This window comes from Mastomys coucha, unplaced genomic scaffold, assembly GCF_008632895.1.
Source record: "Mastomys coucha isolate ucsf_1 unplaced genomic scaffold, UCSF_Mcou_1 pScaffold15, whole genome shotgun sequence".
Classification (NCBI taxonomy): domain Eukaryota; kingdom Metazoa; phylum Chordata; class Mammalia; order Rodentia; family Muridae; genus Mastomys; species Mastomys coucha.
In genome coordinates, this window is record NW_022196897.1 from 58,127,439 (window position 1) to 58,140,029 (window position 12,591).

General features: G+C 41.7%; 1 protein-coding gene across 2 annotated transcripts in view; it reads right to left on the reverse strand.

The window, feature by feature from the left end:
• Slc25a12 (solute carrier family 25 member 12) overlaps positions 1–12,591 on the reverse strand; it is a 94,078-nt gene that overhangs the window by 56,155 nt on the left and 25,332 nt on the right. For both annotated transcript variants that reach the window (XM_031370590.1, XM_031370589.1), the window contains exon 3: positions 11,298–11,440. In XM_031370590.1, the coding sequence (XP_031226450.1) occupies positions 11,298–11,440 (143 nt within the window). The remainder of the gene's footprint in view (positions 1–11,297; positions 11,441–12,591) is intronic.

Here is a 12,591-nt window from a genome sequence, read left to right on the forward strand (position 1 = left end):
GAAAGAAAAGAAAAGAAAATACTAGATGTTTTTATGAAGCATAATTGGAGTTTAATAAAGATATTTTAATACAAGCTAAAGCATGAGGGTTAAAGAAAGAGGCCCTAGACAAAAGTAACATACACCTGAGAGCATGGGCGAGTGCTTCTAACAAAAGGCTCAAATCCTACCCTCTGGTGGATGGACCTGATGCTGTTCTTGTGAGCCAATCACTGGCTGAGTAGCCAGGACTTCCAGGTTGGCGGGAGGAAGAGAGGAAGCTGGAAGGAGAGAGGGCCTTTTTGGAACTGGGACAGCGGAGGGGTAAGATGTAGCTGCTAGAGTTCCCCCGCTATCATGACAGATCCACAAGGACTCGCCACTGGATGAATCTGATTTAAATAAGGCTTACGAGATTAGATTTTAGTAGTTGTGCCCAGAGACTGAGTTACCATTATTTCTGAACTGGCCAGGCTCTGGGGCAGAGAGTTGGAGGCACAAGCATGGGACATGCTGGTTCTATTTTTTTACTATTTTCTGAAATACTACCCTGGGTCCCAGCTTCTCCAGGGAGAGTCATCAATGCCAGGCATTTACTGTGTGTTATTGTATGAATTGTAGCTCAGGGTAAACAGGTGACAGATGAAGGGGAGAAGTCTTTGTGGAAAGGAAGGAATAGGACATTTTTGTAAGCCCTTAACAAAGTAATGAACATGAGCATTAGTCAATAGCTCCTAACATCAGGAGCAGGCCAAAAATAAGCCTACATTTAATCAATAGTCTCTCAACCCCAGACTGCTGACATTTTAATCTGGATAATCTTTTGTTATTGGGTCTTCTATGTTTTGTAGCAATAGTTAGCAGTATCCCCAGGCCTGAGCAAGAGATGTCAATTTTGCCTCCCAGTTCTGAGCAATGAAAATGTCTTTAGATATTGTCAAAGATATCCCAGAAAACAAAATTACCCTCATTGAGAACCAATGATTTAGAACTAATCACCGATTTGGAGAGAGTGTAATGCATGGCACAGAGGACCATGTTAACCACTGCCACAGAAATACAGCCTGCAGGTAACTGCAGGGCCACACAGAAGTCTGAGAAAATAAAATTTAGAAAAGATGCTCTCTCGGTCTCAGGGCTAGCTTCCTTGAAACTCCTGCACCATGAGAGTGTGGTGGAGGAAGAAGTGATGGACAAGCTCAAGTCTGTGAGAAGAAAGGTGAGGCAGAGGTCCCTGTAATCTGCCTGTGCAACCCTAGAGGCTGAAGGACCAGAAACAAGGGATGCTGGTACAAATTGTACTGTATGCTACTGTTGGTAATTCATCTCGATGGATCTGAAACTTTACCACCATATCACCAAGAATGCCTGAGAGACTGCCTTGCTTACAACTGAAACAGTCCCCATTGAACTCTGCCGTGAACTGTGGTATTTTACTTCTGATACATATGTGTGTATATGTATATATTTTTTCATATATATACATACATATATATATATATGATGAGGTAAATTAGTTCAAGGCCAGCTTCTTCTACACAGCAAGTTCAAGGTTAAGGCTATGTGAGATGACAGGGACTGGGAATCTTTTAGAAATAAAAAAGTATTTGTATATAAACTATGACATCTGGATCTTCTGGCAAAATAAGCCAAAGGACAGAAATTTAAATGAAATAAATTCAATAACTACCTTGTTAATGACCAAAAGGGTTGAGAACAAAAAAAATGACTATATTATTCTATTACGTTTAAAAAGACAATAATATGTTTTTAAGGAACCCTCAAAAGGTGGAATCTCACATTGCTGATTTTTTAGAACCCTAACATATATATTGAGTTAGTTCTGAAATTAACCAGCAGTCAAAATAACGGCAGGTTAATGACCTCATGGAGCACGCATGTCAGCTGAGTTAGAAGTCACAGTGATCTTGTCAAGGAGATTCCATGTTTCTGGCTTTTGTAATTTATTGGTTGGTTGGTTGGTTGGTTGGTTGGTTTTGGGTTTTTTTTCTGTCTTTTCTTTTTGAGAGGGTCTCATGCAGCCCAGGCTGGCCTCAAAGCCTCTATAGAGGATAATGCTGAACTCCTGACCTTCCTGCTTCCCACCTCCAGAGAGCAGGAATGACTGGCTTGTGCTCCTCTGCGGCCTGTAGATTACGAAACCACCACCCTAGGTCTTGCAAAAGCTTGTCAAAGATGGTGTGACTTTAAAGGAAGTAGGGTACAGACAGCATCAAGGAGTGAGGATGGCCCTGAACAAGTGTTTTAGCCTGTTTCCTTATATGCAAAACATTTAACATTTAAGTCTCAAGCTTGTTTTGAGAAATCTGTGATATAAAATATATGGAAAAGCAACCAGTACAATACATGGCACAAACAAGTACTATTCGTGGTTTAGCTGAAACTGTCACCACTGCTACAAACCTTTTAAGGCACCATCAGATACAGGTTTACAGAGAGGGGTAGCACTCAAGGCTCAGAGGTGGACTCTTAAGTTCTGTACCTGGGATTTGGGACCTACCCACCTCATATTGCTGCCAATCTTCCTGTATCCTTTCCTGAAAACCATGGTGCCGTTAACACAGATCTCACTGACAGACCTAGGAGCTTGGAGCCAACAGGACACACTAGCCCTCATTGTACCACAGCTTTTATGGCTGATTACATTCCTAGATCTCCATCAGTAGGAAAAAGTCAGGCATGGAACAGCTCACCAGGTCCGTAAATTTTGCCAGATGTGACCCCCATTCCTGGCTAAGGTCCATCTGACTCACCTATTATTTTGTTTGTTTGTTTGTCTTGTTTTAAATTATTTTTTAGGGGCTGGTGAGATGGCTCAGCGATTAAGAGCACTGACTGCTCTTCCAGAGGTCCTGGGTTCAATTCCCAGCAACCACATGGTGGCTCACAACCATCTGTAATGGGATCTGATGCCCTCTTCTGGTGTGTCTGAAGAGAGCAGTAGTGTACTCATATATATAAAATAAATAAATAAATAAATTTAAAAGCAATTATTTTTTATTTGACTCTGCTATTCTTGATGTTTTGATTGTGAGCCTAGCCTTTCTTTAATCAGTGAACCATTTCCCCCCAACCCCCTGCTATTCTTAATGGATGAACATCCAAGTAGCAGCATGGCAAAATTATCCCTTAAAGGCACACTGTTATGAATATTGACAAATCCATTTTTCCCCTCAAACTGAAAGTACAGAAAGATATTCATAGAAAAAGTCCCATGGTAATTAACATTTATACTGAATAATACATATCAGAAAATTAAGGGAAGATTACTTTCTTAGGAAAAATACCATATTAAAAATTTAAAATAAGGCCAGGTGTACTGGCACACTTTTAATCCAAGCACTCAGGAGACAGGCCGGTGGACCTCTGAGACTTTGAGGCCTGAATCACATAGTGACTTCCAGGACAGCCAGAGCCATAGCGATGATCTGTGTTCCCAAAAGAAAAGATGAAACTTAAAGAGCTGGCTGGGCATAGGGGAGTACTCCTGTAACCCCAAAAAGTAGGGAGAGAGAAGCAGAGGAGTTAGAGGTCAAAGTTACAAAGGAGCTCAAGGGCAACAGCTTCTAAAAGAGAAGCAAAACAAACTAAGTTTAAAAGCAGTGTATTTATGTTCAAATGATCTCCAAAAACGTCTCCTAACATGGGCCCACCGGTTCTCAACAGCTATGACTGGCAACAGACCCCTGACCAATGTTCTGGATCCTTCCAGCCTTCCTCCACCTCTCTTTAAACTGTAGCCAGAGGACTGCTTAAACTCTCCACAAAAAATGAAAACCTTCGCAGTTTGATTCACTTAACAGATAACCCGTGCTTAAGGTGCACAATCCAATGGCAGTTTTGGCACAGGGGTGTCTGACTGTCACCATGCTCTCTGATTGAAAACCTGCACAGTCATCCTGTCCTCCCCGTCCCTTCTACTCTCCAGTCCATGGGGACCACTTACCTTTATGTCTCTAAATAGTTACTTGCCGGGGATGTAACTTTCTGTCTTCTCCTATCTGACTGCAATCAAACACTCCTCCATGCCCTAACATCTCCATGCCTATCCACATGCAGGTACCACAATCCACTTCCTACTTCCTCGTAGCTGCCACATATAAATAAGAATCACGAGCCGGGCGGTGGTGGCGCACGCCTTTAATCCCAGCACTTGGGAGGCAGAGGCAGGCGGATTTCTGAGTTCAAGGACAGCCTGGTCTATGGAGGAGTGAGTTCTAGGACAACTAGGACTATACAGAGAAACCTTGTCTCAAAAAAAAAAAAAAAAAAAAAAAAAAAAATGGCGAGATGGCTCAGCTGGTAAGAGCACTGACTGCTCTTCCGAAGGTCCTGAGTTCGGATCCCAGCAACCACATGGTGGCTCACAACCATCCGTGATGAGATCTGACGCCCTCTTCTGGTACGTCTGAAGACAGCTACAGTGCATTACACCGGAGTGAGCGGGGCTGGAGCGAGCAGAGAGGTCCTGAGTTCAATTCCCAGCAGCCACATGATGGCTCACGGCTATCTATACAGCTACAGTGTACTCATACATATAAAATAGATAAATCTTTATTAAAAAAAAAAAAAGAATCAGGAGACTCGGTCTTTCTGTGCCTGGCTAATACAGAGGAATCTTTCTAAATGCAGATCTAATCAGGTCGGTTCTCTCCTTAAAACACTGTAACTATTCATTGGTCATCTTTCAGGAAGAGGAGCCAGATGCCTCAAGTGAACTGGTTTGGACCACACTTTATGGGGACCTGTAATCTAAAGGTCTAGACCTAAGGCTTAATGTGGCTTGTGGTCCTAAAGATCTGAGCCCACATAGCCCTTGACTCTACCTTGCTCTTTCCTCCCCAACCTCCTCACTCTCACCAGTGGGAATAATTCATGTTCCTTTCACTCAGGGCCATCACTCAGCAACACATTCTTCTTGAATGATCCCCACCACCACCTCAGGTTTTTGTCTATTCAGTTTGCGCCACACAGTCCAGATCCAACATCATGTCCACAGTAGAGACATCCCAGGGCCCAAGTTCCTCATCACACACTCTTGCAGTATAGCACACTGTACCTTTACAGAGCTTTGTACACAATTCATATTTAAGCAGTAATTCAATTCAATTCAATTATAAAAGTCTAATTGGATAATCTTTTATCCAAAAGAGCTTATCAAGGAGCATGGGCTTGATTGGGGTAAGAACCCATAATACCCATAATATTGTTGCACAAACTCAGTTTAGAATACAACTGTGGAGAGACAGATTTCCTGACGCAGTATTAGGAAAATGGCTTGACACTTCACACTTGGTTTTATACCTCCATTCACTAAAACATACACTCAAAGTTGTATTTAATAATAACATGAGGGCTGGAAATATGGCTCAGCGGTTAAGAGCACTGACTGCTCTTCCAAAGGACCTGAGTTCAAATCCCAGCAACCACATGGTGGCTCACAACCATCCGTAATGAGATATGACACCCTCTTCTGGTGCATCTGAAGACAGCTACAGTGTACTTATGTATAATAATAAATAAATCATTGGGTTGGAGCAAGCAGGAGCTGAGCAAGCTAGGCCGACTAGAGTGAGCAGAGATCCTAAAAATTCAATTCCCAACAACCTCATGAAGGCTCACAACCACCTGTACAGCTATAGTGTACTCACATACATAAAATAATAAATAAATCTTTTAAAAAATAATAACAACATGAAAACTCAGGCTGGAGAGATGGCTCAGCAGTTAAGAGCCATTCTTCTGGAAGACCTGGGTTCAATTCCCAGCACTCACATGGCAGCTCACATATGTCTGTAACTCCAGTTCCAGAGGATCTGATACCCTCACACAGACATACATAAGGGGGAAAAAAAAAACAATGCACATGAAATAAAAATAAATGTTAAAAATTAAAAAAATAATAATAACATGAAAACTCATGGTATCCAAAACAATGATGTATCTCATATCTTTACCCTTTAGGAAAAAACTCAAAACAATGAGAATAGGACCCTCACACTAACTCGGTGTTCCCCAACCTGTAGGTCATGACCCCTTTAGGGCAAACCAACCCTTCAAAGGGGTCGCACATCATCAGATAACCTTCATATCAGATATTTCTGTTACAATTCATAACAATAGCAAAATTACAGTTGTGAAATAGCAACAAAAATAATTTTACGGTTGAGGGTCAACACAACATAAGGAACTGTATTAAAGGGTCATAGCATTAGGAAGGCCGGGAACCACTGAGCTAACTGAAATGTTAGTTTAGTTCATGCTAAAGAATCTTTGGTAAAGGTCTTTAAGGATAAGGATCTCTTGAGCTCTTGGAGGAACAATACACCATCAAAACTGCTTATCAAGGCACTTTGCTACGAAAAGTACAGGAGACTAAGAAAGTATGAGTCACTATGTGGTTGCTGGGAATTGAACTCGGGACCTTTGGAAGAGCAGACAGTGCTCTTAACTGCTGAGCCATCTCTCCAGCCCCAGAAAGTGTAGTCACCATTAAACAAATGTTAAAAACCTAAGAACAGATGGAGTTTCAAGACACCAGGACCAACCATCCATTCTTCAAAAGCAAGCACATGCAAGGCTCTGGAATCCATATCCAGCTCCAAGGACAGAGAAATGGAGAGGGGGAGAGAGAAAATCAGTATGTGGGGTTAAGCTGAATGAAACAAAGGCCGGCCACAAATGGCCTTGCTTGGACTGATATAGAACCAAAAAGACAGAGGCAGAGTCAGGGGTAACAGAAGCACTCACTAGCTACATATTTTAAAAATGCCTGAAATTTATAGTGAAGAAAGACTAGCATTATTTCTGCTGACAGTAAAAATAATTCTAACTGTTAAAATGAATAGGTGAGCTTGTTTTATATATATATGTGTGTATAGATATGTATATATATGTATATATATATGTATGTATATATATATAAAACAAACTTGTAACAATTTTTTTTAAGTCTCCAGAATTCAGCATCAAAAACACAAGTAACCTTGAAATATAGAATAAGTCACTTTGAAACATATTTTATGCTCAGTAACAAACTTTCTTTTCTTTGTGAGAGATAATCAAAGATGAGCTTCCCTAGCCAGCAAAGCTGCTGTCTGGGAATCTGAATATGCCCTACTGATGTGTTTTCTGTAGCAAAGAATTAATTTCTAGGAATTCTGACTGATTAATATACTTTGTGACATTAGGAAATCCTAAGATTTCATACAAATATCCAGGTTTTTTTTTTTTCCCTTGACAAATTGAAGCTTGGGCAACAAGCAGTTTCTGGTCCCAAGTGACACTTGGTAGCTCTTGGTGCCAGGCAGAAAAACTGTCTCCAAAAAGACAGCTGTCAACCTTGGCTGACTCTATTATTATGTCAGCCTTGCCTCAGGACACTGGGGACTCACAGAGGTTTACTATATGCAGCAAGCAGCCCCTGTTAAAATGCAGATCCTATGGAACCCACTAAGTTGATGCATTTTGCCGATCAGCATACCATCCACCACACTACTATGTGGCTAGAGTATTGGAGCCAGTAGGGCAGAACTACAGCCGTTTCCTTCCTATGAATCCATCAGCAGGAAAATATCAGGCGTGGGAGAGCCCTCTAGGTCCCTGAACTTTGAAGGATGTATACCCCATCCCTGGCCAAGGTCTACCCGACCAACCTATGTTTTAAATTATTTTTATGGGGTGTGAGGGAGCACATCAAACTCCTGATCCTCCTGCTTCCACCTCCTAGGTGCTGGGAATTTTTATTTGGAATGTGCATTTTATAACTTTGAGGTAACAAATTCTGTGACTGTGCGGTCAATGTTTCCGCTGTGTCCTTCATCAGAATGGAAAACTAACACAATGCCCAAGTGTTTGTTACTTCTGTAGTTTTCTACAAAATTTTGTAAAATAGCCAAATTTTCTGCCAAAATGACTGGGTCTTTGACATCCATGGAACATAAAATAAGAAAGAAAGGAAGAAAAAAAAAACCACTCATGAAGAGTCAGAGAAAAAAGACTGGGCCTTCCCATTATAGCAGCTAGAACTTCCAGAGAGAGTCTGACGAGACTAAATATAGAGACCAGCGTCCTGGGCCTGGACGGTACAGTTTCAAAGAAACAACTGTCTAAATATTTTAGATCAGATCGCATGATAATAGCCTCTGTGATCTGCAGTTAATGCATAAAGTCATTTTGCTTCTCATAACGAAACTAGAGCTCCAAAGTTTAAGCCACAATCTCATAAATAACACTTGGCTGACGGCTGACTTTTAGACAACCCGTTGGGCTATTTATACCACACGATGCTGCTTCTGCATGATTCTCTACACCAAGCACCCTACTTCACCGTCTACTGGTAGACGGGAGATGGCAAGAAAGAGTAATTTATGGGCTAGAAAATTTGGGAGTGGAGGTGGAGGTACTGTGTTCTTTTGTGCATATAAAGTTCCAAAAGCAACATAAAAGCAGTCACAAAAGACTTCTCTGAAAGAACGGATTTCTAAAAGCAGGTCTCAGATGGAGCCAACAATGACTGTTGACCAGTTCTAAGCTAGGGCTCAACTCACACTTAGCCAAGTCACTTAAACTTACCTCGTCTGAGCTTACTCATTCCTTGGTTTCACTGTTTTCATAAGGGATTGTATATAATATCACTGCTGCTGTTTCAAGTCATACCCTGCATCGATGAAAGGCAAGATTCCAAGCTTTCTAGAAGAATACTATTTTCCTCTACTAGTAGTAATTAATTTATGGGTTAAATAAGACTCTGTTTCAAAAACATGAAAAAGAAGAAAAGAAGAGAAATGAAAAGAGAAGAGAAGAAAAGAGAAAGAGGGGAAGGCTATTGCCAGGTGTGCTGATCCCTATAAGCCAGTACTTAGAAGGGTGAAGCTGGGGAATTACCATATCTTATAACTCATTTAAAAAAAAAAAAAAAAAGAATAGTTGGACTGGAGAGATGGCTCAGTGGTTAAGAGCACCAGCCTCTGCCTCCCAAGTGCCAGGATTAAAGGCATGCGCCACCACTGCCCGGCTTTGACCTGACTTTTTTTTTTTTCAAGGCAGGGTTTCTCTGTGTAGTCCTGGCTGTCCTGGAACTCCCTCTGTAGACCTGGCTGGCCTCAAACTCAGAAATCTGCCTGCCTCTGCCTCCCAAGTGCTGGGATTAAAGGCGTGCGCCACCACCACCACCACCACCACTGGGCCTTGACCTGACATTTTTAATACTAGACAAAATGTATAACTTTTATCCAACCCCTGCTATTACAGTGATGCATCTTCCAAGTCATTAAAGACACATTGAGCTAACAATTAGTTGGATATCCTACATTCCATGCACTGTGCTGAGTTCTGTGGGACAGTACAAGAGAGCTCAGAGTCAGCTCTTGCAGGAGGGAACTCTTGTGACACCCTTGCCACTTCCTCCATTACAGGAGTTGACCACTGGACTGCATGGGCCCAGTCTTGTCTAAAGCCTGAGTTGCTTCTGGGGATGGATAAAGCCTCTTCACTGACCAGCTTTTCACAGAAGCATCTTCATGGCTAGGGAGAGATCCCGGGCCCTTAGGGATCTGGAAATAAAGCTGAGAACTGCCATAGTGAATGACTGTTCTCTTTATCTAACTCAGTAGGTGTTGCACATGTTCCCCAATCCAGCCCCACGCAATTTTCCTAAGGTTGACTGCTCCCCTTGAGGAATGAGCTAACTCCACCGGAAGATGAACCTAGTTTCTTCTGTGACTTCACCCTCGACTCCCAGGCTAAAAGAACTCCAAGACAGGAGGTCATTAAGGACAAGACACAGAGAAAACTGAGCTCACACAGTCCCCAGTCTCACTCTAACTATGTCTTCTGCAGCAACAAAGCAGTGCCACAGTTGTCACACCAACATACTTACAACATAAATTCCCTGCTGCTTCTCATAGACACACACATGCACACACACACACATGTTCTTTCATGCTTCATGGCATTTCTTTTTCCCTCCCTGGAATTCTTCTCCCATTTTGTCCGACTACCAGGATGGTCCCTCCCCCTGGTTTCATTCAAGTGTCCCCTCTTCTATGATACTGTCCTAACTACTCAAAGAGCTAGCCAAGCTGCTCGGGACCTCTCTCTGTATATATGTCTGTTCACCCAACAAATACTGACTTGTTTCTTTCTTCGTCTGGTCCTCTCTTTCCCATGAGAGAAGCTATGAGCTTATTCTTAAGGTCTGCAACTTCATTTTATTCATGCATATATTTATAAAGCCTAACAGTACCTGGCAAATTGTGGTGTTAAGCATAATGTTTTCCATCTAAACAGGTAGAGCGATGAATGCAGACCAGACCCAATTCCTTCATAGCACCTGTATCTTCCTAACATCATGCTATAATTTACTTTTTTGTTTTCTTTTTTCTTTCTTTCTTTTTTGTTTTTGTTTTTTGTTTTTTGTTTTTTGTTTTTTTTTTTTGTTTTTCAAGATAGGGTTTCTCTGTGTAGTCCTAGCTGTCCTGGAACTCACTCTGCAGACCAGGTTGGCCTCGAACTCAGAAATCCACTTGCCTCTGCCTCCCACGTGCTGGGGATTAAAGGCATGCACCACCACTGCCCAGCCTTTTTTGTTTTCTTTATTGCTATTTGTGACTTGCTCACTGACACATTCTAACACGAAGAATAATGCCTGACACAGTAATAGGCATTCTGTATTTTTCAAATAAATGGATACAAAAAATAAAATTAGTTTTTGGGGCCCCATCCTAAGCAGATTATTCAATATAAAATATGGCTTCTCTCATGCAAATTTATTTCAGAAAATAACAAATGACAACACTCTTGACAATGGCAGTAAATAATTCCACTTTTATAAATTTCAAAGGAAAGCTATTGACTACCATTAAAACTCTAAATGCGGGTGGGAGAGATGGCTCAGTGGTTAAGAGCACTCACTACTCTCACTGGTGGCACTCCTTCAGTTGCCAGTGCCCACAGGGCGGCTCACGACCATCTGTAACTTGATAGCCAGCAAACGGGTGCCCTCTTCTGGCCTCCCCACACTGCACCATGCACATAGTGCACATACATACAGGCAGATCAAGCACTTACACATATAAAAATAAATAACTTTAAAAATAATTCCAGATATAGGCTAGTCATCATGATGTCCCTTTAATCTCAACACTTAGGAGACAAAAGCAGGAGGATCTCTGAGGTCAAGGCCAGCCATGGCTGTGCAGTAAGGTAGATAGATGATAAATGATGTGAAACTTACAGTTTTACCTTTTCAATAAAGTATATAATTGGCTCTCAGAACATTTATAAAAAGTCCTTACCCATCCTTGGTTTGATCAGCTACTCCTGCCAAGAGCTGCACAATCTTTGGGTTGCTGTTTGGATCATTGTACAGGCCAAGATAGCGTTGGACGAAGTCTTCTGGAGTCATGTAATGCTCCCCGTCCACCTCAGTGCTGGCATACTGAAAGACAAGGAAATAAGGCACAGTGAGAACGCTGTGACTCAGCACCTGACTCAGCACCGGCTGCTCGCTGACAGCTGTTTGGGGGAAGTAAGCCAGAGGACAGCTCTGAAGTTAAAATAAGGGTAGTAAATGTGGATGTTGCCTCTGGATTCTGGAAAACCAAACACCCAGATACCAGTTGAAGACCACAGAAAAGTACTGATACACGGTCAATACTGATGAACCCTGAAAATCTGCTGGGTGAAATGAACAAGACCCAAAAGGCCCACAGTGTAGAATCCCATTTACATAAAATACCCACAAAGGCAAATCCATGGATGAAAACACAGAATTATGACAGCCTGGACCTAGGGAGGGAGACAGTCGCTAACCACTGAATGGGTGTGGGGTTTCCTCCCTGAGAATGATGATTTTGTTCTAGAATTAACACAATAGTAACAGTCTCACTTTATACATATTTAAAATAAATCCACTAAGCAGTAGACTTTAAAATGATCACAACAAGAAATTTTATATTATGTGAGTGTTTTATCTCAATTAAAAATACATGAGTTAGGGCTAGAATGGTTCTGGAGTTAAGAGCACTGGTCACTTTTCAGAAGACCTGGATTCAGTTCCCAGCCCCCACATGGCAGCTGGCAACAGTCTGTAACTCTAGCTCCAGAGGATCTACCGCCCTCTCCTGGCTTTCTAGGGCACTGCAACCACAATGTACGTAAACACAATGCCAGCAAAACACCCACACACATAAAAGAAAAATAAATGAAGTTTTTGTTTTTGTTTGGTTTTTTGGTTTGGTTTCTCTGTGTAACAGCCCTGGCTGTCCTGGAACTCTTTGTAGACCAGGCTGGTCTTGAACTCACAGAGATCTGCCTACCTCTGCCTCCCAAGCTCTGGAATTAAAGGTGTGTGCTACCACATGTGGCAATAAATAAATGTTTAAAAATAAGTAATAAAATACACAGGAGCTGTTAAGATGACTCAGTAGGTAAAGGCATTTGTTTAAAAGACTGATAATATGACTTCAATTCTTGGGAATCACAGTCAGAGAGAACCAATTCCCAAAAGCTGTCCTCTCTGACTTCCACACACAAGGTATAGTCTATACACATGCGCACACACACACACACACACACACACACACACAC